Source organism: Bipolaris maydis, assembly GCF_028858645.1.
Source record: "Bipolaris maydis strain C4 unplaced genomic scaffold PSV08scaffold_15, whole genome shotgun sequence".
NCBI lineage: Eukaryota > Fungi > Ascomycota > Dothideomycetes > Pleosporales > Pleosporaceae > Bipolaris > Bipolaris maydis.
In genome coordinates, this window is record NW_027093871.1 from 536,575 (window position 1) to 562,391 (window position 25,817).

Genomic DNA, 25,817 nt, shown 5'->3' on the forward strand with positions numbered 1-25,817 from the left:
GCGCAGAAACCGTGCATGCTGACAGAAAAAACAGTTTCCGATTGGACACGATCCCTTTACGTTTGAACGATTCGTTTATATTTGAACACCAACAGCTCACACTACTCATATGATCACTCCTTTAAGGAAAGAAACAACACTCGAAACATGCGTCATATTTACCGCCCAACGGTGCGAGTGGACAGAGTAAGACGAGGATTACGTTGCAAAAGCTACGGATTTAGGGCGGCTATGTGGAGACGACCACACTTCAGCTGAACTGCCCACTGAATCGGCATCAGCTCACCCGACATGGCTATGGGAATGTTTCACACGCCCTCCAACAGAGGTATCTTACCCCTCGCAACATCGCAACGCGCACTACCCGCGATGCTTACGCCAAGAGAACGCTACGCCTGAGTACAACACCATACAATATGCAAGACATAGCGTAGGGGGGGCGGGGGGAGCAACGGCAGTATGTGACTCAAGAGCTACGGAAAACAATATGCGTATTAGTCACAAAAGTACCGAAAACTTATTGCGAACTGCCGAGGAGCCCTAGTGTTCGACTGAAGTTCCATGTGTCGAGTCTAGACTGCAGATGCAGCTGAAAAGACGTGGACGAGAGACCTAGCCAGCATGAAGGGATCCTGACGTCAGCTGACCCCCATTCCTAGGGGGCCCGTCGTTCCCCACCAGACAAAAATGCACCCTCCCCGCTCAGTTTCAGAAACAGTGGTCGAGATGCAGGGTGCGCTGTGCGTGTGTGGCTGCGACTCCAGACACAACTGACTCGAGTTGATTGCCGAACCAGAACTGCCAACAGTAGTGTACGCCCCCACAACCCATGCAAGACCGGTGTGTGGAAAATAGATTAAGCGTCGTTGCTTCGTCACTACCCATATTTATGGCTACATGGACATACTGGGCTAAATGGGCATCATCCACATAGACTGAACAACTTCATCTCGCAACATCTTGTCGTTCATCCGGGCTATTTGCTCCGGGGTGATCGCAAGTAGGATGCCTACACATCCCAAAGATTATGTATATTGAAAAGCAAAGGACTTCGAGTTGTATTTCTGTCAGACACGAATATTTCACCACTGAGGCGTCTGTAGAATAGGCATGTTTAGTATCAGTTTTTTTTTAAAAAAACAGAAAAGGGGAGGGGGAGGAGAGAGAACGGTGGGATTACACAGGTCACCTTGAACTTACGATTTTTTTGCAGACGAGAAGACATGTAGAATGTATACGTGTAAGAGATTGAAATCGAGAAAATTTGTCTGTACGTAGATTAGTAGAGGAGTGTCGAGTCAAGAATAAAGATGTGTGTATTGTAATGTCGAGTTTGATTCATTCTTTCGTCACTTTGATTCCTGGCAAGGCAAAAAAAAAGAACTTCACGGCTTGGATGATTGATGAAATAGACAAGATTCGGTACAGTAAACAAGACTTGTGTTTTGGAATTTTTGCGCAATGAATACATCACGTGATGTCTATACTTTTCAACTTTATTGCTCACTCATGCCCACAAGTCTCACACGCACAATAACCAAAAAAACACTCTGCTTGCCACTTTATTCTTTTCATTCTTATTCTGTGCAGCTACCAAAAAAGCTCACATATTGGATAAAAGTTGTCTTCTCTTACCAGAGACCTAAAAGTTGTACTGTACAAATATAACCACCAAAAAAGCATACCATTCATAGCCCTTTCTTCCCAATAAAAAAACCACAAGGAGGGGTAAAGCGGAGAGAGAGAGGCAAAACACTTGCAAACGCCACTATGTTCCACGCCTCATTCATGCAGTATATGCTAAAATGTGCATTTTTCTTTTTCAACTAATGCCCCCTCCCCTTTGCTCATCCTTAGTCATGATGAAACTATGCGGGTAGTGGTGGGCCCGGAGGACCCGAGCCGTTGCCACCGTTGCCCCTCGGTGGAGGCAATATGGCAGCTGGAAGGGGGTTGTCTGGTATTTTTATGGGAGAATCAGGCATAGCTTTGAGGCGGCCAGGGAGGTCCTCGCCCTTTATAACCTTGAGAATTTCTTGTTTGTCCAGGGTTTCGTATTGGACAAGCGCGTCGGCTAGACGGTCTAGCTCGGTGCGTTTCGATTGAAGTAGCTCTCGTGCGCTTGACTTCGCCTCGTCTATCAAACGTCGGACTTCGTCATCGATGAGTCGCTTGGTCTCGGGGGAGACCATTTCGTAGTTGGACTTGAAGTCGACATTACCAAGCTTGTCCGAGAATCCACATGCTGTGACCATGTTATACGCCAGCGAAGTGGCCTGTTGGATATCGCCGGAAGCACCGTCAGCTACGTTGTCAGCACCAAAGACGATCTCTTCTGCCATCTTGCCACCCATGGCCACTTGGAGCTGACGAATGTACTGCTTGCGGGTGTGGTGGTTCTCTTCCTGTGGAAGGAAGAATGTAATACCGGCAGCGTGTCCACGAGGAAGAATGGTCGCTTTGTGAACATCATTGAAACCCTTGGTGAAGAGACCAACAAGTGCGTGGCCACCCTCGTGGTATGCAGTGTGGATCTTGTCTTGAAGCGGAATTGTGCGTGTCTTCTTCTCAGCACCCATTGTGATTTTGTCCTTGGCCCATTCCATATCGTTGAGGGTCACAAACTTGGCCTGAAGCTTCGATGCGCGGATAGCTGCTGAGTTTGCAAGGTTCTCCAACTCTGCACCAGAAAATCCGGGGGTACCACGGGCAATAGAAGAGAGGTCAATATCGGGCGAGAGACGAATCTTCTTGGTATGGTATTTGAGAATGGCCAATCGTCCACTGACGTCAGGAAGCTCAACTTGGACATGACGATCGAAACGTCCAGGACGGAGAAGAGCCGGGTCTAGAAGTTCAGGATGGTTGGTTGCGGCGATAAAGATGACACCGGTACTTTGGTCAAAACCGTCCAGGTCATTGAGAAGCTGGTTCAGAGTTTGACGGTGGTAGTTGGCATCGCGGGATTTTCGCTTTCCGCCTACAGCATCCAACTCGTCGATGAATACAATGGCAGGTGCCTTAGAACGAGCAGCAGTAAAGAGTTCGCGGACACGCTTCGCTCCGACACCAACGTAGACTTCGTCGAATTCGGAACCAGACATGTAGAAGAAGGGTACGCCAGCCTCGCCCGCGCAAGCACGAGCAAGCAGAGTTTTACCTGTACCGGGAGGGCCAACAAGGAGGACACCCTTGGGCAATCTTCCACCGAGTTTGTTGTACTTGTCTGGATTCTTGAGAAAGTCAACGACATCCAAGAGTTCTTCCTTGGCTTCGTCGCAACCATGGACGTCACTGAAACGGGTGTTCTGCTGCTCCGGACGAACCTCAGCAGTAGTGCCACCACCAACCTTCTTGAGAACACCACTAGTCTCAACGAAAAGCGTAATCAGGACCAGAGATACGTAGGCAGCCAGAGCGAAACCGCAGATCCATCGGACCCACTTGAATATGACGTTCATCAAAGACTCCTCGACAACAACATAGACAGGGTCGGTCTTAACGCCACTGCCACCCTTAGTTCTTGCGACCTGGGCAGAGTTGGCGTTTGCTCCGAGAGCCTGGGTGATGGCCTGGCGCTTTTCTGGTGAAAGTCCTTCCTGAACGGCACCTTGCTGTCCAGTCTTTGTCAAGGCTTCGTTATAAAGCTTGTCTATGACATCGTTTGTGGCGAAAAGTCCCGTGTTGTACCGGTTGATGATGATTTGAGGCATGTTGGCGCGCATGAGTGCCGAGTAGAAGGAAGCCTGAGACGGTGCACTGTTGGGGTGCTTGTTGGCAGTCTGTTCCAAGCGGGCAAGTTGTTCATGAGAGGGTCCACCGAATAGCGAGCGTTGTTGTACGAGATTCAATCCAAGCATTCCTGGCTTCGAGAGCTGACGGAGGTGCGATAGAGGGCCGTTGCGAGACATGGTAGAGTATTGACGTGCCTTGATCGAGGCGAAGGGCGATGCGCTAGCAAAAGGGTTGCATAGTCCGACTCGCGATGCTGTATCACGTCAGTTGGGCCTTGTACCGGATGCTTTTGTTCATACTGACCCGAAGATAGCTTGGGGAACGGAGTAGCGCAAGTGGCGGACAAGGGAGCAGATTCGGAGTATTCGGAACGAACAGGCTGCGCGCATTGCTATATCCATATCAGTATGATGAAACGGGGTTGATGGACTGGGGTTTGCGTACATGCGCTCCTGCTACTACGGCAGACGGAGATGATCGTGAAGTATGAAGCTGACGGATGCCGGCAGCCATGGGCTTTCGCCCGAAGCCGTTCCAGGAAGATCGCAAGACAGTGGACATGGTTGGCCACAACTCGGTGGTGACAGAAGCGACGTTCTATGTATTCTCTATCAGCATGGGGCTCAATGACGCGATGTCGGGATTCGTGGCAAACCGTACCTGGACTGCGCCGGCCGCATGGAAGGCCATAGTGGAGATTGTGCAGCGGCAGAGGCCGCAGAGACTATGTGCAATACCAGATAGAGGGGTGAAGGATAGAGTTGCGCAAATGAAAGCAAAAAGTCGTGGCGGCGAAAGGCCACCGGACGTTGACGTTGATGTTGTCTAGAAAGAGGAAGAATAGGCCAGTGCGCATCGATCGTCTGGTCTTGGACCCTTGCATGACATCGCTCTCCGCCTCCCACCGTGGCTTGACACCTGGCGTTCCCACTCTGTCTTGGCAACATGTGTACATATGTACATAGTCCACCTCGGACTGTCATTGCTGGGTGCAGCATGCTCTTACAAGTATGGATAAGTCTTAGACTCCCATGCTCTTCCCCAGGATACCGGCGCGGGGTAAAGTTTTGCCTAATCGAGCGCATCTATGGCAGGCTGCGAAACCGGCGGGGCGCTTCCGTCCAAGACCGGACGAACAGAGAAACTATGCAGAAACGCAAGAGCGAATAAATGTTTGCTTGTATGGTTACAGGTAGGCAATGCTTGCTAAGTCTATGAATTTGCTCAAACATGGGCGCTGGAGTTCCGAACAGATACACCTCGGTTGGCGGGGTTAGGGAACTACGGCCATCACCACGCCTTGAGCATCTTATAGAGTTGACCTGATACATTACCAATCTTGATTTTGGTAAACAGCCATGGCATCTCCAAAATGGAAGAAATTGTATGAATATGCAGCATGCGACGTATGCTTATCTTGTCTGTCTCTATACAGTCTTCAAACAACTCACCTTGCATAGCTCGCAGATGGTCTACTCAAGCTCCACGTTCCTGGCGCAGGCTTTCTCGCCGACATAAGTATATCAGCCTTTGACATTCGTATGTAACAGACCCACTGAGTCGTGTCTAGGGCCATTGCTCCATACTGCTAGCATTCCGAAGCCTGAGCCGAGAAAGGTGCTTGCGCCTGCATCGACCTTCCTCATGGTCCCCAAAGCCACCAAGTCTTTCCCGGCCCCACCACAGATGCCAGGAAATATTCCTGCCTCCAATCTCTCAGACTCAAGGCCATATGCAGATTATACCGAGAATGGCACCATTGTCGTCATCAGCCAGCCACCTGATCAGAGTTGCGCCGTGGTGGGAGGCATAATGGCAGCTCGCATGCAACATCTTGGAGCAGAGGGCATTGTAGTAGACGGCCGCGTGAGGGATATCAGTGCTCTGAACCAGACCAAATTGCCCATCTGGTCCAAAGCAACATCTGTGATCGGGGCGGGGGCCGAGACAAAGTTTCACGCGCACAATGTGCCTGTGAAGATTGGCGAAACGATTGTCGAGGCTGGCGACATCATCATGATAGACCCATTCGAGAATGGCGTGGTCGCAGTACCGCAGACAAAGGTGGATGAGCTGCTCGAGCTGCTGCCGAAGCTGGTCGCGGCCGATGAGAAGGTTATTGCAGACGTCGGGAATGGAGTCAGCGTAGAAGAAGCCTTCAAGCGGCACCGAGGTTAGTTGGCTGGTTAGTATAAGTAGAATTCTAGATATTTTTCCAATCAGACATGAAATGTCCGCCTCAATGGCGACAGGATGCGAGAGGCCACTGAGAGGGCTCGCAATCAGATGACGCCCGCTAACCCAAATGCCGGGTCCGTGCACCGCCCATTTTCGCGATCCCGGGTTCAGAACAACGATTCAAGCTTTGGTCAAATCATCACCTCCAACCCTCCGCACCACCCCCATCCCAACTCGAGGACCCCCAATTGCCCCGGAGCATTCACAATGGGTATCACCGACTTCTTCACCGACGTCTGGGAGACCTTCTCCCACCCCTCGGCCGACGCCGAACACCCCGTCCAGGGTGGCACCAGCACCAAATCGCCCGCTTCCGGCACCGACGAGGAGAGCGGCGAGGAGGCCGAGGCCAACAAGCAGGACGCAAAGTCGGGCGGCTCGGAAGAGCAGGGACACAAGCCTTCCGAGGAGCCTGAAGAGGACGAGGATGAGGAGGAAGAGGAGGAGCCAGACCCAAAGGACAAGCTCGAGAAGGGTGAGTGACTCTGGACGACGCAGAATATGGCAGAAAACATGGGCAGAATCAATTGCCTATCGGATAGGGTTGGATGCGGTGCTACTGGATGGGCATGTGCAGGCATCCACTTAGGCCCAACGTATCCTCGGATAGCTGTATAAAAGAGACGCATGACTAACAGTTCATTGCAGAATGCGCCGAATCCAAGGAATGCCACGGTCCTAAGCACCACTACGATGAGTGCGCCCAACGAGTAACAGGCCAGATTGAGGAAAAGGGCAAGGCCGACGAGGACTGCGTCGAAGAATGTTTGTCACTACCACACCTTGCCTTGACTCATAGAGATGAGCTAATGCCTTATCAGTTTTCCACTTGGCTCACTGCGCAACCCAATGCGCCGCCCCCAAGCTCTTCGCTCAGCTCAAGTAAACCGATCTACCCCACAATATCCACTTTCCCATACTAGCGTATAGATAGTGCATCAGGGTCAGCCATTCGGATTGCGTGCAAATGATCAAGACATTATGGATGACTGTAAATACCATAGTCATGTTTAGAAATATCACTGTACTTCTATCTCTCCCTCTGAATCAAGCTCTACACCCAATTGCAACCAGAAAAGAAAGATTGGTTCTACCGATTGATTTAGGAATTTCACAACAAATTTACAGTGTTGAAATCTACGGATAATGATTGACATGTCAGAAACGATAGAATAGGGAGACCTGGGCACAATACAAGAAAACCCCGATTCCCGTTTTCCTCCATGATTCTTTGACACACCCTCCCTGGCGCATCCATAGCCTTATGAAGAGACTGCCCCATTATCATCATCATCATCGTCATCATGCTCGGAATCACGAGTGGAACAATTCCTCCCATACTACCTACGCACGCGAATCTTCCACCACGTCCCCATCCACATCCCTCGACAACCTACCCTCAGTAATACCCAACCCAACCCTCTTCCACCCCAGCGCTAGCGGTAGCGGCAAAACCCCCATCGCAAGCACCGCCTGAAAAACAAGCGCATTAAACATATTCCCTGGCGGGCTATCCCCAACCGATCCCTGCATCCCCCTCCCCAGCTTCCTCACAAGCTCCAAATCCACAGGCCGATCATCCTTCAACGCATCCATAACAACAATAATGATCGCGCCGAAAATCTGGCCGCCGACCCAGCAAATCGTAGAACTAACTTCTGGACTGGCAGGGAACGTGATTTCAACGAGGAACTCAAGCGCAACAGGGAGCAGAGAAAACGAGGCTGCGCCTAGCGCAGCACTAAGGATATACGGCGCAGCAATCGTACGCGTCTGCGGCGCCCAGATGAACGCTAGGTACGCAATTGCAACGAGCGGGGTGAGGATCTTGATGGAGCTGAGGTAGGCATGCGTGCGATCTACAATGGGACTGACAATGGCACAAGCGACGAGGCCCGTTAGGATGAGGACGGCGCCACAGATGCCGGCTTCGTCCTCAGAGTAGCCGTATGGATACAGGATTTGGTTCATGAGGCTGGAGAAGGCGTTGAAGAGGCCGACGTAGACGCCAAAGGTGAGGAAGACGACGTAGAAGGCTGGGGTGCGGAGCATGTGGCGGAGGGAATCTACAATGGGGGTTTTGGCGACGGCGGAGGAGGCGGCGGGGGGGGTGGGGGGTGCGGCGGGAATGAAGAAGGAGGGGATGCATGCTACGGAGGCGATGATGGAGACTATGAGGACGGTGGTGGGGAGAGAGCCTAGCTCTGGGTTTACGAGGGATGCGACCTTTTGTGGTGTTAGTTATTTTTGTTGCTTCCCTCGTTTTTTGTGGTGAACCAAGGAGGAAAGGAAAACTTACGGCTCCACCGAGAGGGTTCGCCATGCTTGCCAATGCCGTGGCTCCCACTCGCCCAGACTCGGTAAACCACATGTCGCTATATCGTGTCGGCGCGGCCAATACAAACGGTTGCGCCAGACCTGTCAGAATCTGGCCTGCCATGACGACCCCGAAGATGCCGCCGTTTGCCACCGTGCCCGCATACCTGATCCAGTTACCCGCTAGAAGCAAGACAGAGGCTGCGATGATGGATGGCTTGGGGCCGCGGTGCAAGAGGTAGATGGTGAAAGGGCATGAGACGCCGAATGAAAGAAGAAAGGCGGTAGAAAGCCAGTTGATACTTGACTCTGGTACACCAAAGTAGAGTGCCGAAGTAGTGGAAATGGGCGCAAATGTCAACCACTATGTTTTGATGTTAGTTTTCCACCATGTGTTAGAATAAGGTTGGTGTTTCGGCGCTTCCTTCCCCACGTTCGGGACAAGCCCGGGAAAAAGAAATAGCAATTTCCACCGCCATCTCCAAGATAAGCATGACAAGGGGAGATCTGGTACTGCTGACAGCGTTGCCCAGCCTTTTTGAGTCCCCCCCCCTTTCTGCAAACAATGAGGAAACGAAAGGGAAAGGTGTGCGATCAACTTACGTCCCAACTGATGACAATATTCAGCAGTACCAGCTGCGCCAACCCAATCCACCGTCTCTTATACACCCTGTAGTGCTCATGACTGTAACTCCGCCTGTGCCTGCGAGCCCTAAAGCTCCTTCCCCACGGCGTCTGCCAGCGCCTGCGCACCTCGCCTTCTGGGTCTAAATCGACAACCTCGCCTCTCGTAGGGCCATCTCTGTACTGGGATGCAACGGGCGCAGAGTCGTACTCGAAGTCCTCAGCGGAGAAGTTGGGATCCTTTCGCATCGTGTCGTGCGTTTGCGTGTGCGACAAGTCGTCCATGTTGACCGAGGCTCGACAGTGAGGACTGCGCAGTGGCATGCAGCAATAAGATAGTAGTTGTTCCCAGAACCCGCGGGGAACACACGACCTTGGCTTGTATGACAGGACGCCGAACTACTTTTCAGTGGCAAGGGAAAGATATCGATTGATGGTTGCTGGAATGCCGCCCACCCTGCGTTGCAACGGCGATGTCTCCGAATGCGAATGGTGAGATGCAGGTGCTAAAAGCACTGATTTAACCGTACGTATCGAACCGTCCTTTTATCAGCACGGGCGTTGGCTGGTTTGCCTAGGTTACGTCCACCAACGGCGAAACCCCTGCTCCTGGTATGCGGACTTTGCATACAAGGGCTCGCGTGCGGACGATCCATGTGTTACTTACACTGGGCTTTGCCGGCTAATCAGTGGGCTTTGCATGGGGAAGGGGGTCGACTACTAGTTCAGACGGCCTTGGAACCATGTTCAGGCCTAGCAAGTCGGATTGTGTATCGCGAAATGCGGCCTTGTCGCCCGAGCTTTCCATCCTTACCAAGCTTCAGCCACATACTTACGTCTTGTTGATTTATGGCATTCGCTGGTCATGCCTGCCTGTGCCATATACGAGCTGCATGTGCATCACGGGGTAACATTATCTCCGCTATTGCAATCGCCGCGGTTAACATGTGCAGGTACTGCACCATCCGACGTAATCCGCGCAACGAATAGCGCGCAATCGAGACGCATTTGGCTGGCAGGGGTGTTTTTTGGTGATTCTTGCGAAAATGGGCGACAAAGCTTCTAAGTATACTCGAAAGCATTCAAATCACAGGTCGAAGCGCCATGTGTTGTGCGCAAAATCACAAAACACGCACTGTTCTGTCACAGATTGCAATCCTGGAACAAATTGTTCATGCAAGAAAAATCCAACGAGAGCAAGAGAGAAATGCCGGCAATAAAGAGGACTCAGTGCTCGGAACAATAGTTGCAATAATCCGACCTAATGCTCGGACGGCGGAATACTTGGCAACCCGTTTACGAACATCACACCCTTCTGAGAAGCCACCCCGAAACTCTATATGCAAAACACCTTTCACGCCCTTTTACGAGCACTAGGTCCTTCTGAATGACGCATGTCACCAGCCGTTCCCAGCCCTATGCAATTTTGTTTTCCATAGTCTTGTTCCTGCTTAGCCTCGGGCGAGCAAGTTTAGGTCAATTCAGTATTCCTGTGCATAGGTACTGTAAGAAGCACGCGTCCTAGCTTTCTTGTTCTCTGTTCAAAGCTATCAAGACCCTCTTTTTTCTTATCTATTTCCAGGTACATACGTATTTACATGTCTAGTACGATGGCCTATGCGTCATAATGGCCGTTGTTCGCCGTTTCACCGGTCTTCGCAAGTTCTTCCATTTCAGCATGTCTCTTCGGTCTTTCTTCCCCGCAAAATTCTCGGGCCGTCGTCCGAAAACCTGGACGGCCTTGCATCATGTTTTCTTTTCGGCTTTTATATAGCGCCGACAAGGCCGTGGCAGGTTGCCATTCTTCAGAGTTTGAGCATGATTCAGGTGACGCAAGCATGGAGCGATTGCTTCGATCTTGATATATCTCTAGCACGTTGACCCATGGTTGATGTTAAATGCCGAAGGAGACTGAGTCAGGCACCGGTGGATCTGCGGCGCAGATCGCTTACATGTGGATTAAGATCGCGTAAGCGACAATACGTGGTTAGGTGGATCAATGCAGTAAGCAGTATCGACATCATGGGAATCACGATTGCGGTAGAAACGTTGTAGGGAGAATCAACTGCCACCCTTACTTTTGCGGGACAAGGATAGAATTACCGAACTACGTACTATGAGCTGTTAACGGCAATTGTATCTTGGGGACGATGATGACTGATCCTGATGACTGATGATGATGTTGATGCATGGTAAAGCGCAAAACGTCATATCTCAAACACTTCGATCTGAATTGGAAAGTATTACGAGCCAGCTATTGATTACGCATCGTCGCAGTATACATTGTTTAGTGATAGAATATGCATTGCATGATTGAATTCGGCCCTGAATTTTACGGCTATAACTTCTACTCTGCGGAGAAGCGTGGTAGGAAATGCTGTATACATACATATATCTGAATCAAGATGTACTTGTCGTAGGCCCAAGCCATCGGCTCTATCTATGGGTCAATAGTCTTCAAAAATTGACGCAAGATTATCAGAATTTCTTATCACTGATGCACGGTGGTGGTGAAGCATGGCCTATCAATTTTGAAACCGCGTAACCTTCTCGAGAAACGGGAAGTAATAAGACCTGTTTTAGTCACCACGAAGAAGACAACATTGACAGTATAAGCGATCTCAAATAGCCCTACAAGCTTTTCGGGATTGCTTAGAAATTTTGCTACCAAGTGATTTTGTTACCAACCTCGAGATGGTCGAAACTTCTTTCCATGATACATAATAATTCTCTGCTAGATCTGTGCCCAGGCAGTCGCTTCCTAGAAAATGCCGAATCTGCATTGTTATCATCCCGGCTATCGAGCTCTGTCAAAGCCAAATATGATTTAGAGTTATAAATTCAACATAAGTTTTGCTATACAAAGAAAGGTGGCTAGATTTCGTTGGCCGTTTATTCAATTCTCTCTTTTGTATGTATGTGTGGAGGAGATTTTCTCGCTCACTGTGGGAGGATTTGAGCCACACCCAGATTAACACACCCTAAGGCATCAGCTGTAACTCCTGCAAGGCTAACAGCCCTAACAAATAGTATTCCAGTAATCATCTCTTAACTAGAGAGGGGCTATAGTAAAGAATATAGTATGTTGGAAGATAATCCTATAAACAGACAAAACTAGGCAGTGTGTCACTACAATAAGGCCTAGCCTTCGCCCATCTGCACACCCCATGGGAGACTTTTAGATGGGATGATAAACATTCACATACATGTATATATATGGTTTGTCAGCCGGGAATCCGGAGATAGTTGGTCTGGCTTGAATAGGAAAGTTTCCTTTTTCATCAGACAGACAGGACTCTGGGTGCGGTTGAATTCCATAGTCGAATGTTTGCCCTGGTAGGAGAGACAGTTTTGCAAACTATACTGGGTCCAAGATGCTCAAGCTACCAACTTATGCTGCTATTTACTACATGACGAATCTGTTAAGAAAAAATTAGATCCGTCCCTCAGAGCAAAGAACCAAATCGACCTATCATATCTGAAATGAATGCCGCGACCAAAGTTGTCGACAATTAATCCAATGCAATATGGACCTCCGGACTGAATTAGAATGGATTGGTAATCTGCGTTGACTCTGATTGCAACCCGGATTGATTGTTGACAAGTATGCCCTGGGCTGAACGTGTGAAGGCAGGATTCGAAGAATCGTATTATCCATTTCTTCTCATGTCACCAAGCTATGTACGCAAATCAACTTGAGAAACGTTCTTCAAACTCCTGCTATTGACGCAGTATCAGTTAAACAACGAGGATTTATCATCAGTACAGGTTATCACGCTGTAAACTCTCTCTCCTCCTCAATTCCCCATTCGCAAAACCATCACCTGCCAAGTAAGCAAATATTCTGAGAGACCTAGACAGTAGTAAATACTTAGACATTGAGTCGGCGAGACAGGTGATCACAATATCTTGTCAGCCTTATGAACACACCGACTTATTTCACTCCCAGGGGTACAATCTCACCCTATAAAGTTTTCTCACCAACAGAGCATTGACTACAAGTCAGCACAGCTTCAGCACGACCATCAATCTATTTTTACTGCTTCAGTCGTACTACTGTTATCAACAAATAAATCCCCATACCCCCTTAAACTAGTAAACACAGTTATCCAGATCCCAGTGTCCATGGACCACAGCATTGTTCATCCAGAAGAAATGAGCTCCCTATAGCGGGATGTGAATGACAAAACAAGACACAATCGATCATCACAAAGCGCCGTAATATAACACCGATCGATAACACGTATGTATCACGTCCCCCCTTAGCGCCCAAAGATCATCATTGGCGATATCCTTCGACCCTTGTCCGGTTGCAAAACCCCACGTTATCAAAAAAGGTTGCTAGTCATACGTACCTCAATTTCACCTAACAGGCACCCATCCCTCACTTCCTCCCCCACACCTCCTTCCACTCCAAACACCCCTTTCCCACACAAATACACACCTCTTCCCTTCCCTCCCCTCACTCAATAAAAAAACTTATCTGAGAAGGGACGGGCCGTACGCACAGTACCCTACAGCTCCCCCGGATATTCTGTTACTACGTGTGTCCGTAAAAAAAAACCCTCCTCCAGCTACATTGAATTAAACTTTGTTCTTGCACACGACACCTGCACCACGCCTCTGCTGCCAAGATCCTCGGAATTTGTGATACGGAAACCCGATAGATGTCGGCATCCCTGTAGTTCTGTTGTGCCGAAGTAAGGGGGCGGGTAGAAGGTTGCGGGTCGGTTGTATTTCCGCCTTGTACTACACGGCAACGCACGGGTACTACGATAGCGTGTATACCGTATACGCATCTCGATGCAGATATTACTTTGAATCGCGCATCGGCGATTGCAATTGTGATGTGGGGTGCATCTAGCATTTACATCTTTGGGGGATCAAAGTTTGGTTTGGTTTGTTTTCTCACATGTGTCATGGGTAGTAGGTTGGAGTGCATGTAGCAAGAATAGTTGCGATACTCATTACGTTTGTTTTGCATGCAGTTTCCTTTTTTTTTTTCAAAACATCAAGAGATAAAAAGAGGATAGTGATTGCCATGACGAGAACGCTGATCTGTCTGCGGAGGCAACCGGTGGTTGAGGGGTAGTATGAGGTGAGGTTTGGGCTTCCGGATGATTTATTATTTGGGTGATGCATTTGTGGAGGAGGGGGAGGAAGAACGGTTTTGTGGCCATCGGGTTGACTACATCGAAGTGTGTCTTACTTCTCCCGTCCGACTCAATTGGTTGGTTTCTGGTCCAACTATATTTTTTTGGTCTGGTAGGTATTCCCACTCTTCTATTCACACAAAAGCGATATTCGGAGTGAGCGAGGTGAGGCCAAACCTTATTAACGTCTAGAGTCACCCAGATTCAGCCGGATTCAGAAGGTCGCCCCCAATGCTCTTACGCATTTTGCACCCTTGGCGGTTTCGTGCCCATGGTTCTGATAGGAAGAGATTGGGCACCATAAGTTAGTGGGCGGCGAGGTGAGGCGAACAAGCATTTCACACAAAAAAAAACGGTCGGATGCTACGGTGATCAAAGTACCTGCGATATGCATCGAAAGCTACCAAGTTCGGGCGACCGTTCCGTCCCGTCCTGTCCTGAGCGGAGTATTCTCCGACTTGCTGCAAAACCAAGGAAACCACCTGTGAGTAAACATTAGCGCAACGGAATTCTCATCGAATTTTTCTTTCGATCGGTACCGCGATTACTTACATTCCGAGCCAAGTTTTTTAGCTACTAAAACTTTGTGTTACTTCTAGCACTTAGGTAACTTGGGTGTCAAACACTCAGCTCCCGTCTTCGTTCCTTCCCCCTAGTATAGCTCTAAACTTTCTATATTCCGTGTTGCAAGGCTACTAGACTAGTTCCCACCAGACTGACCTTAGAGAAATACGCCACTGACATATCAAAAAGGATCGGGGTCTAATTAGGGGTTAGCTAGTCGTAAGTTCGAGGTCATCTGGGAGAACCATCACAGTCGATTGTCACATGGTTTCGGAACTAGGTTCGGGTTCCAATTCCTTTTCTCCGACTACTTCTTGTAGGCAGATGCAAAACATTCTGCCCTATCAAAAGTGGAATTAGAGTTGTCGATGAGAGCCTATCTACTTCATTATGGAATGTGCCGTCCATCTTGTCTGGGCAGTTGGGGAAGGTGCGTCGATTTGCGCATTCATATTAGAGAGAAAACACTAGTCAGATTCAATTTGGAGTGTACTCCGAGTACAGGGATGTGCTGGTGTTTGATGGGAGAAGATGAGATGCGTCGATTAGGTTGTGACCTTCCATGGCCGAATGAGTGAGCCCCCAACGCACCGTCAACGACCAAGACCGTGTTCGAGGGAGCCGTCTGCACGAGGAGATTGCGCGTACGAACATCTTTGCATATTCGGTCGATCAGCCTTAAGTCAAAGTTGTCGAGCAGCTCAGATGCACGGCAGTTATTTATCTTCATGGTCTTTTCGCACATCTTGCCTGCTTTTGGAGATGATTGTCCAATCCTTGTCACAATTGTTCTTAATCTCCCCCCTCCAGCTCACGCCCGGGTCCCGTTAAGGCCGGTAAAGAGAGTTAGCATTGATAACGGCAGGCTCGTTGCTAGCATAAGGCCCGATCCTCGTGGTGAGACAACCCCGGTCAAAGGGGGGAGGCAAATCTCAACAAACCACATGTCATTTTGCCATCAGAGACCCTACATTGGTTTATCAAACGTCAACCGTCTCTTAGTCCCTTCTGGACTTTGATTCGCCTCGTGGCTATGGGTATGCACAGACATGTTCAGCTTGATATTGCCAAGAACGGTCCGAGTGTATGTAGTGAGACTACAAGGAAGATATTCGTCACTGGGAGGAGGAGCAAGGGAACACTTTGCTGGGGGTTCTTTTCGTCTTTTGAAGTGAATTCGGCTCTATTCTTCGGACTCAAGGGGACCCCAGGAGGGGGTTATGCCACGGGATGTTTGGTTCTCCGAGGTATAAGTATTGAACAGCCTTCAGTGTTGAAGTGGACAGACTCAGTTCTTTCAGATATCATATCAAGAGCTTCTTTGTACTCAATCCATTTCTTCTCGTTTCAATCGCTGAGGCGGCCAGCTTTCCTTAAGTGGTACACCACTTCTTCTACAAGATGTTGGACACCACCATCCACAACGCTTCACCATGGAGTGTCTTGTCAGTGGCATTGTTCTCTCTTGTCGTCTACCAGGCGGCAAAGATGATCTACAATGCCCATATACACACTCTACGAAGCATCCCCGGGCCCTGGATATCTTCTGCAACTACACTCTGGATCCGATGGCAGAGATGGCACGGCCGGCTCTCCTTGGAAGCAGACAAACTCATGGCACAATACGGTCCTATCGTCCGAATCGCCCCCAACCTGGTTATTCTGAATGATCCAGAGTCTGTGGAAAGGATCTTTGTCAGAAAGGACCTCGATACATCACCAACCTCAATCCGTGCTCTACGTGTCGGTGGCCATGACTGGACAGTCACCTATCCCCAACACGATATCGCATGCCAGCGACGCCACCCCGTCATGATTGCAACAACTACCAAGAGCCTCAAGGCATCGCACCAATCCTTCGTCGATATCATTGAGGACATGGTACGCGATCTCGGCGCCTCCGAAGGCACAAAGTCCGAAGATATCGTCCACCACCTCCGCATTTGCACACTGAAAAACTCTCAAATCATCATGGGCGGCTCCGCCGTCGACCTCGACACAAAGGACTTCCCCCGCGTCGTCGGCGAGTACAACTTCCTCGTCGTCTGGCGTCTCTGCCTCCCCTCATGGCTCTTCGAATGGCTACAATACGTCCCGATCTTCCCGCACGCCCGCTTCCGCGTGCAATCCAGCGACAAGCTCTTTGGCCTCGGCGAAGCCCTATGCAAGCAAGCCGCCCAAGCACCCCCCGAAGTCACCAACAGCACCTCCGACACAAACGTACACAACCTCTTCACCGACCCCACCGCAAAATACCCCACGCAATCCTCATGGTCCAGCCCCGAACTCGGCGCCGAAATGGCCGGCCAAGTGCTCGCAGCCACAGAAACCACATCTTCAGCACTAGCCTTCATCTACTACGAGCTCGCCAAGAACCAGCAGCTGCAAAAGATGCTGTACAAAGAACTCATCGCCCACGAGGGCTACGAAGACCTCGACAGCCTCAAACTCCTCGACGCATGCATCAAGGAAGGCCTGCGCTTCCGGCCCCCTGTAGCCCTCACAGGGAGCCGCTGCATCCCCAAAGGCGGTCTCGAAGTCCTGGGGTATTACCTACCCGCAGGCACAGTAGTAACCACGCAATCGCTCTCCATGAGTCGTCAGCGTCCCGATCTGTTTCCGGATTTCGATGCGTATAACCCGCTGAGATGGTTGGATGAGGATGACGAGTTTAGTGCGGAGAGAAGGAAACTAGTGGTGCCGTTTGGCGTGGGTGCGAGAAGGTGCCCAGGTGGCAATATGGCGACGTATCAGATGAGGCTTATTCTTGTGGCGACGATTCGAGCCTTTAGGATCACGTTGGCCCCGGAGACGACGCCGCAGGCTATGGAGCCGTTTGAGGCGAACGGGTATAGGTCGAGGCATGATCGGTGTGATTTGATCTTTACGCTGCATACATCGTAAGTTAGTGAGATGGAAGGAAGATGTGGGTTGTTTTTGTAGTCTTCTTTTTCCAATGCAACCTTAGATTTTGACTTCTAGTCTGACTTCTTGATGGCAATCAACTCTTGTTTCAACTCTTCCTAGGTCAAGTGTAGTTACGACACGATTACACACCAAGCCAGTGCTTCATTCATTGTCACTTCATCATTTCTCTACACCACCTTTCTAGCCAGTTCGCCTAAGCGCCTTCCGCCCCACTACTCCTCATCCTCCTCATCATCCCCCTTACCAACCGGCGGCGGCGGAAGTGGAATACTAAAATCATCCAAACTCGCCCATTGGCTACTCCTATAATACGCACCTTGTGTCATACTCACTATAGGACTACTCCACTCCTCGGTTGCAGCACCTGCTTTCCCCGGGCTGGGGAAACTGCTTGGGATGAAAAGGGGAGGGGGTTTGCCCGGCGAAATAAAAACAGGTTGGGAGCTAGCGATGCGGTGAGGAGTAGTGTGTGTGCTTGAGAAATTCTGGGTTCGCTTGGTACGAGGTGTGCGCTGCGTGATTTCATCGACAGTGGTCGCTTGGCTGGGACGGTATCCTGATGAATGGTGGTGGTGGTGTTGTTGTTGTTGTTGTTGTTGTAGAGGTTGTGCGGTGTTTAGAGGTGGTAACGGCGTGGCGTTGTAGCTAGATGCGTCGGGTATGACACGCAGGCTGGATGATTTGGAAGGCCGTACATTCATGTACTGTGAGTACGAGAGCCATTCGTCCTGTAGTTGCTGTTCTGCTTTGCTTGAATGAGATTCTTGAGTCTCGTGCTGCGGAGATGGGGAGCGGGGGACCTGGACGAATTCGCCGTCAAGGTCCGTTGATTGATGCATGCCGGCTGATACAGACTGCAGGGAAGGTCGCCTGTCCAATTGTGACGGATTTGGCTCTTTTTTAATTGAAATCTCTTCATCAGAAGAATCTTCAGGCATAGCCATAGGGGTAGAAGGGAAAGTGTCCTGGACGTCTGCTTCAAGAATCGGTGGTGTTGAATGAAGCTGGTTGGTTTGTGTGGGCACCTCAGTCCCAGTACCTCCAGGCTCTTGCTTGATCCGAGTTGGCTCATCGTGGTAAGCTAGATGATCTTTCTGGATAATCCACTCGCTTCGAATATACCGTTGCTTATGAACGTCTCCTAATTCGGGTGAGGGCTCTTTGTGGCCTCGGAGAACAGGAAGACTGTCTGGTTCCGGCGATGACTCTGGCGAGACTGTACCACCAGTGTCGTTGGCCTCGGCACACGCGCGATCAATTTGGTCAATCATAGATTGAGCATCCGTACCAACACTTCTACCCAGTGCCGAAAATCCCACGTCGTCAAATTCTTGCTTGGCTCGTTTAGGCAGAGGCGCGTCTTCTTCAATGGTATCATCATCTTCATCTTCGGAGTCCTGGATGGTGCTCTCAAATCTCCTCAGTTTTGGTGGAGGTATAGGAGTCTTAGACGGCATCTCAAAACTCACTTGCTTCCGCTTTGACGGAGTTTCTACAGCATTGTTGCTAGAGTTTTCCGTGCATTGCTTTAGCGGCGACTGATTCAGCTTTTGAGGGGTGAATTGAGTGGACAGCGGCGAATCTGCTGGTGATTGAGAAGATGGTATCTCACAAACTCGTCGCTTCTCGGGGGTAGACAGGAGACTAAATCGGGCCTTGGCCGACCTTTCCGATTTGTATCGAACAGACGAGGTTTCTCCTACTTTTGAGGCCTGTGTGACCGTATTCCGTCGAGTCACTCTGCCTGATCTTCTGGAAGGAGTCTCAATGAACTGCGTTGGCCTATAGCTGTCGTCACAATCTTCTACTGATTGCAATGCGGACTCGATCACGTCTTGCGAATCTGCCGTAGACTGATGCTCCTTTTCTTCAATCAATAATGGTTTTGCGTCTTCGTTAGCTTTTTCAGTAGTCACCACCGCACCATCATTGCCCCCTGTCTGGTACAAGCCTTGCTGTGCGAGTCGCCATGCCACAGCATGGCCATAAGCATGACCGTCTTTATCTTCGGCTTCAATACTGCTAAGGGCCTCATCCATATCTTCGTCTGACATTATCTCCAGCGGACGCATTCCAGGCACCATCTGTGTCAGTGTCCGCTGCTTCTGATCCTTGCTTCTCTTGACACTTTTGCCCTTGCCTCCCCAGCTCAAGCGTGATGTCTTCTTGACAGGCTTAAAATCAGGCTCTTCAACGCCTGGCAAAGGTTTTCGCCCATCTACCAATTGCGTCATGGTTGACTGCCTTTTCAGCGCGCGCTCTCTATCCATCTTGTTCGCCTCATTGTCAGACGTGCCCTGAATGCGCCGTGTACGACGATGGCTCTTTGACGACGCAGATTTGGATTGATGCTTGGGTTCATGTGGAGTGGAATCGTCGTGTTCGCTATCTTGCTCTTCATGCATGATACCGGTACCTCGCTTCCTGCCCTTCTGCTTCGACTTGTCCGTAGTTCTCTCCTCCGCATCCTCCTCTATATCTGTGTCAACATCCTCACTGTCATCATCCGAGTCGCTAACAACGCCCATCGTCTGCCTTCTCATCTTATCTGGCAGGAATACCATTTGTCGCTTCTCCTGATTATCGCGTATGGGTGTAGAGCGGCGGCGCACCGTCTTGCTCTTGTGCGGGAAGTGTATTTGCTGCGGTACTTTTTTCGAGTAATACACTTTAAAATCGGCTTCTCGATTGCTGGTTCGCGTGCGAGGCGTCATGGTGCAACGGGTGGCGAGCAATCGACAAGATGAAACGTCACAGCGTTGGAGACGCGAACGCGTTGAGGGGCCACTAGCGCGACATGATGCCTATGGACCATGCGTCATCATCCTGGACCGCATCCTGGACTGCAACTCAAACGTCAACCCGTTAGTAGCAGACAAACATTGAACACAAGTAGATAGGATTGAGTCATGGGTCTTACTATGGAGGATTCAAGTACCTTCATCTCCACCTCTACTGTCTGGTAGGCAGTTGGATGGACGAGAGGCTAGGATCGAAGAGATGAACTAGATAGGCTGAAAACTCATCTTGGATGATGACCTGCTGTTCATGAACGTTCCCGTCTAATACTCCAGGCTTGGACGATGGTTTTTGCTCAAGGGTTATTAATAACCCTGTGCACCAGCAGAACATCAATTTAATCATCACAGTTATCATATCGACTACTAAGCATCCTAGTATTACTTTGACATTGTACCATGTTGCTATACATTCTACTAGTAAAAGCATGTTGCTTGATTCTTCAACTTCCATATTGACCGCAAATCTAAGTCTTGATGAAGCAAAATGAGGTAAAGCTTGTGAAAACATAGGCATTATTAAACATGCCGAATTAAAAACATGAAAACCCAGATTTAGGGGCTGGGAGAAAAGACTCCACACCGCAAGGGGATGAGGCAGTTCATGCCTTCTCCGATAGTTCCTTGGGTTGTACTGGAGGTGTGCTAGTTCCAGTTATGGAAGCGTAGCGAGCATTATCGTGTTCCTTCTCGCTCTGGTGAGCAGAGTCGGAGTTGTAGCCGCTGCCAGCAGGCGAAGGCTCACTTGGTGCTGTCTGGTTGCTGGCTCCAGCCTGTTGCTTCTCCTCCTTCTGCTTCTTGGGCTTGGGCATGCGGACAAGGTAGTAGAGGGCGAGGGCCGCGAATACATTGAAGATGATGTAGACCCAGAGGATACTAAAAGAACAAGTCAGTAATGTTTTTGATACAATGTTGGTCTATAGCTAACTCACCCAAAGTTACGCCAGTAGTCTTTGTAGTCGGATGAAATGCTCTTAAGGAAAACATTGGTATCTGAGATGGCACAAAAGTTGCAGTCGGTGGTAGCGTTTGCGTTGGCCACATAGCCACCATTAAGGTTAATCCAGGGCTGCATGTATTCGCCGCAGGTCTGGCCTTGACCTGGTTCGATGCGAATGAGTTCGTTTTGGGCGCACTGTACGCGACTATTGGCGAGACCACTAGACAGCAGACCAGACACCATGTATGTAAAAGGTGAAACACGGTACATGAATATCCAGAAACGAGGAAATGTCGAAGGCTGAGCAAGGACACCACAGAAGATGAGGCAGAGCGAGAACATCAGGTTGGCGATGTTGCCGCCAGTCTCTGCGGTCTCGACACCGGCAATGATCATGTGCGTGAAAGTCGATGTGAAGAGCAAGAACAACCAGACATAAAGGAATACCTGAAAACCGCGGAGGGTGACTTTGTCGGTCAACTCGGCATTCCTGTACAGACCAATAGGATAATACCAGCAGAAGAAGATGAGCACAGCCATGAGTGAGTTCCACGGAAGTTCCACGAAAATATTGGACATCATGAAAGCCTTCCAAGAATAGGCCTTGCTGGGTCGCTCGCGAACCTCATACAAGGCGCGTTGGGTGACAAAATGAGGCATAATCTGTTGGAGCAGTTGACCAAAGATGGTCAACAACATGAAAATACCAAACATTTGATTCTGGAGACCGGCTTGGGTGTTGGGCATATTGTAGAGCGAGAAGCCGATAAAGAGAGCCGACATAACACAGAGGAAGATTTTGGAGTAGATGTACGAAGGGCTGCGCCAGTATTGTTGAAAGACGCGAACGGTTGTCTCACGGAGTTGGACCATGAAAGGTGCGGCGAACTCGCGATAGGCAGCCTTGTCCTCTCGTTTCTGTGCAGACAAGGTACGCTCAAGAGCTTGAGCTTGGCCACGTTCCGACTTGAGCTCAGCGAGATGACGCTTGACCTGAGCATACTCTGCGGAGTTGCGCCATGTCTGGTGCCAGTCAATGTCGGTATGCGAACCAGGAGCAGCGCCAATTACTTCCAACATCCATTCGGCCGGGTTAGCATCAGGGGGGCAGGCAGGGCCACCGTTACGGACAAAATAGTCAACAAGGATACGCGAGTTCTCGCCGACATCTCCATAGTAGACGGTTCTTCCGCCACGGGCCAAGAACAAAAGACGGTCGAAACGTTGGAACAACATGGCACTAGGCTGATGAATGGTACAGAGAATAGCCTGGCCATTCTTCTTTAGCTTGTCAAGAAGATCCAGGATAGCCCAAGATGTTTGAGAGTCGAGTCCAGATGTAGGTTCGTCCAAAAAGAGAAGAAGGGCAGGCTTAGCAGCTAGTTCCACGCCAATGGTAAGGCGCTTTCGCTGCTCGACATTGAGACCTTCACCAGGCACACCGACAACTGCATCGGCATATTCGGTCATTTCCAGTAGCTTGATAACCTCTTCGACGTATTGAACCTTTTCTTCACGAGGTATGTGCGCTGGTTGACGTAGGACAGCAGAGAAGATGAGGGCTTCACGAACGGTCGAGGTGGACAGATGGAGATCCTGCTGCTGGGCATAACCTGATGTCGAGTTAGTGGATATTTCTTTTGAGAAAGTAGCAGATGCTCCGCTACAGACAAAGACTCACCTGTTTTGCGCTGGAAGGAATCGTCACGTGGTCGACCGTCTACCAGCATTTGACCTGTAATTACACCCATAGTTGTGCGCGTAGCCAAGCAGTCCAGAAGAGTTGTTTTGCCAGCACCTGACACACCCATGAGCGCAGTCAAAGTACCGGGTTTAACCCACCCATCAACGTGGTCGAGAATGCGGCGAGGTTCCCCTTTGATAGTGATGTCGTAGCATACGTCCTCCCATTGGAAGATGGCAGTCTGGCGTTCGATGATGGCGATATCGTCCGAGTCGTTATTCTGCGCCACAACGCTGCGGCCAGGATCAGCAGATTCGAGGTCATCTTGTGACTTGCTCTTAGGAGCAGCGAACTTGTGGCCGCGACGGAAAACAAGAACTTCACCCTTGGATTTCTTAGAAGTGATAAATTCCGTACCAGCAATATAGACCATCATGAGAGCGATCATGAACGCCCAGAGAATTCCAAAGTTGCGCCATTTGTTCTTGGCATAGTAGTCGAAAGATGAGTTGATGTAGGCGTCTCCCTCGACGTATGGCTGCCCAGGAACGGATCCAACAGCCTGGCAGGCTCGCTGTGCACCGGATATACCATTGTATGCGCTAACTCCGGCAGCACCAGTGCTGGTAGGAATATAACTTGAGCATTCGAATTGCCTGTTGTGGAACTCGTTGACCATGAGCGATTCGAAGCCATAGCTGACAGGGTTGACGCGACGAATCCACTTCGACCAACCCCGCATGTAGCCCGGAGGGATAGCGAAACCAGTATACATGACAAGTCCCAGAACGAGTATAGCAGCTGGCGCCAAAGCCTGATCTAGAGAGCGGGACAAAGCGGCAATAGACCGGAAGAACATGGACATTGTGAGGGTGAGTGTAAAAGAGATGAGGAGGAAGAAGAAGAAGTTGCCAGGTTCCCTTCGGAGATTGGTCATAAAGTAAACGACCAAATTAGTCGTAATAGCATTGATAATCTTGTAAGGCATGTCCGTCAGCATACTAGCAAAGGCTTCGGCAGATGGGTGGTAGAGGGCGTAGCGCGAATGCTTCTCAACGATCGGACGTTGTGCATAGAGCGTCAGAATCTCAAGAGCGGAACCAAAAGCGTTCATTAGGATGGCGAAGAAGAGTAGAGCTGACCGAGAAAAGAAACTTGCTGTCGTCTGTTTCATATTGTAGAAGACGGACGAGATGATCAAAGACATGATCATGTTTGCGACAATCTGGGTCAGGGTGATCGAGGGGTCGGCTTTTAATCGAACAAAGCCTCGCCATAGGCAAAGCTTGACTTGGCCCATGTAGGTGAGTGTGTAGGGAGATGCCTCGCGTTGGCCTTTTGCCTTTTGAAGTTGGCGAGACTGCTTGAAGCGCTCACTGGACTCACCGCCAATGGGGTACTTCTGCTCGTAGGCCTCAATGTCTCGAAGCAGGGCTGCTCGTTCAGGAGACTCGGCCCAGCGCTGTGCAAACTCATCGGGAGTGCGTGGGACGCGGTCCTCGAATCCTTGGCGGACAATACGCTCCAAGGGGCTGGTCATGGATGTCAGAAAATCAGCGTCAGTCTGGCGGTCTGGGCAATGGAAGCCCATGTTTACGAAGTAAGACTTGGCTTCTGTCGTCTTCCCAAAGTAGATTTGACGGCCCTCATAGAGGACAAGGGCCTTGTCAAAGAGATCGTAGGCAGCCTGAGGGGCTTGGTAGATGGCGACGCAGGCAGTGGTACCATTGATCTCACTCTCCATACGGAGGGTTTTGCAGAACTCGATGGCGTTTGCAGAGTCAAGGCCTCTGGTTGAATTGTCCCATGCTTGTAATGGTGCTCGGCTGAGGGATGCTTCAGCGATAGTGACACGCTTGCGTTCTCCACCAGAGACACCACGGATAAAATCATTGCCAACACGTGTGTTGATGGTGTGAGAAATGCCGTACAGAGCCATGATGACATCACGCTGGTGCTCAGCGTATGTTTGCACGCTGACGCCACCTGGGATGTGTCTTGGGCGACGAGCTTGAGCAGCAAAGTAGAGCGTTTCTCCGACAGTCATCTGGGGAAAGTGAACATCGACTTCGGCCGTGTAGATGGCCTCACCACGATAGTTCTTGTTCATGAGCTCTGGGCTGATGCCTGTTGGTTGTGAGCAAATGAGAGAAGTGGTGGTAGAATTGAGCAATTGCAAACTTACCCTGATAGTTCATCTTTGAGTTTTCGTCGACGAAGAAACCGTGTGTCTCGCCAGTAATGGTTTTCAAAAAGGTCGAGCAACCGGACCCAGGGGGTCCCAGCACAACCAGCATCTCACCCGCTTCTACCAGGCCATCCAAGTTTCGTAGAATGTTGATCTTGCGGCCCTTGTTGCCTCTGAGTTTGTTGTAGAGGCCGACTACTTCAAGCCAAATATTACCAACACTCTTTTGGAAATCTGAATCGGTACCAAATCCATGGACGTTGAGGTCGCGGAAGGCAATGCCAGCGGTTCGAATGGGTGCAGCGTTCTCGTCTGAGAGTTGCAGATTGAGCATGGCTTTTGTCCAAGCACGAGCGTTAAAGTTCTCTCCATGGGGATCTAGAGCGGAGCCAGGGGGTGCGTTGAACGGGTTTGCTTGTGACGATGATTGCTGACTCTGGACAGTGAGGCGTCGAGCGAGTTGGTGAACTGCATCTTCTCTCCTGTTGGTCTCTGCGATTTCTTCGGCATCACGCATGTTGGCGGATGACCTCTTGTAGTCCGGGTGGTGGTTGCGAGTGGGTGAACCCTCTCGAGCTGCTATGGTAGAGGCGTCTGATTCTGACGTCTCGTGATCCCGGTTGTCGTCATGGTGTTGTTGTTCACTCAT

The 25,817-nt window shown here is 50.1% G+C and overlaps 7 protein-coding genes across 7 annotated transcripts; 3 read left to right on the top strand and 4 right to left on the bottom strand.

Moving 5' to 3' along the window:
* Window positions 1-1,556: 1,556 nt before the first annotated feature.
* On the bottom strand, window positions 1,557-4,425 carry PSV08DRAFT_209684 (P-loop containing nucleoside triphosphate hydrolase protein; the record flags this gene model as incomplete). Its single annotated transcript, XM_066092081.1, has 4 exons — window positions 1,557-3,988; window positions 4,039-4,126; window positions 4,180-4,332; window positions 4,396-4,425. The coding sequence occupies 4 exons, from the start codon at window positions 4,423-4,425 to the stop codon at window positions 1,869-1,871; spliced, it is 2,391 nt and encodes a 796-aa protein (XP_065948121.1). The 3' UTR covers window positions 1,557-1,868.
* A 632-nt stretch (window positions 4,426-5,057) lies between these two features.
* PSV08DRAFT_332277 (ribonuclease E inhibitor RraA/Dimethylmenaquinone methyltransferase) lies at window positions 5,058-6,002 on the top strand. Its single transcript, XM_014225494.2, has 3 exons — window positions 5,058-5,141; window positions 5,196-5,253; window positions 5,306-6,002. The coding sequence occupies exons 1-3, from the start codon at window positions 5,094-5,096 to the stop codon at window positions 5,911-5,913; spliced, it is 714 nt and encodes a 237-aa protein (XP_014080969.1). The 5' UTR covers window positions 5,058-5,093; the 3' UTR covers window positions 5,914-6,002.
* Window positions 6,003-6,111: 109 nt separating this feature from the next.
* On the top strand, window positions 6,112-7,033 carry PSV08DRAFT_332292 (uncharacterized protein). The gene is made up of 3 exons (XM_066092742.1): window positions 6,112-6,448; window positions 6,622-6,737; window positions 6,795-7,033. The coding sequence occupies exons 1-3, from the start codon at window positions 6,181-6,183 to the stop codon at window positions 6,894-6,896; spliced, it is 486 nt and encodes a 161-aa protein (XP_065948122.1). The 5' UTR covers window positions 6,112-6,180; the 3' UTR covers window positions 6,897-7,033.
* A 64-nt stretch (window positions 7,034-7,097) lies between these two features.
* PSV08DRAFT_381140 (major facilitator superfamily domain-containing protein) lies at window positions 7,098-9,417 on the bottom strand. The gene is made up of 3 exons (XM_066093394.1): window positions 8,893-9,417; window positions 8,273-8,653; window positions 7,098-8,199 (listed from the first exon to the last, which is right to left on the bottom strand). The coding sequence occupies exons 1-3, from the start codon at window positions 9,235-9,237 to the stop codon at window positions 7,318-7,320; spliced, it is 1,608 nt and encodes a 535-aa protein (XP_065948123.1). The 5' UTR covers window positions 9,238-9,417; the 3' UTR covers window positions 7,098-7,317.
* A 6,558-nt stretch (window positions 9,418-15,975) lies between these two features.
* Window positions 15,976-17,534, top strand: PSV08DRAFT_230426 (cytochrome P450; the record flags this gene model as incomplete). The annotated part of the gene is made up of 1 exon (XM_014225497.1): window positions 15,976-17,534. The coding sequence occupies exon 1, from the start codon at window positions 16,032-16,034 to the stop codon at window positions 17,532-17,534; it is 1,503 nt and encodes a 500-aa protein (XP_014080972.1). The 5' UTR covers window positions 15,976-16,031.
* A 51-nt stretch (window positions 17,535-17,585) lies between these two features.
* Window positions 17,586-20,272, bottom strand: PSV08DRAFT_209699 (uncharacterized protein; the record flags this gene model as incomplete). The annotated part of the gene is made up of 1 exon (XM_014225498.2): window positions 17,586-20,272. One exon carries the CDS (start codon window positions 20,270-20,272, stop codon window positions 17,771-17,773), a length of 2,502 nt encoding a protein of 833 aa, XP_014080973.1. The 3' UTR covers window positions 17,586-17,770.
* A 446-nt stretch (window positions 20,273-20,718) lies between these two features.
* PSV08DRAFT_365721 (ABC-2 type transporter-domain-containing protein) lies at window positions 20,719-25,817 on the bottom strand (the record flags this gene model as incomplete). The annotated part of the gene is made up of 4 exons (XM_014225499.1): window positions 20,719-21,232; window positions 21,289-22,909; window positions 22,978-25,107; window positions 25,166-25,817. 4 exons carry the CDS (start codon window positions 25,815-25,817, stop codon window positions 20,959-20,961), a joined length of 4,677 nt encoding a protein of 1,558 aa, XP_014080974.1. The 3' UTR covers window positions 20,719-20,958.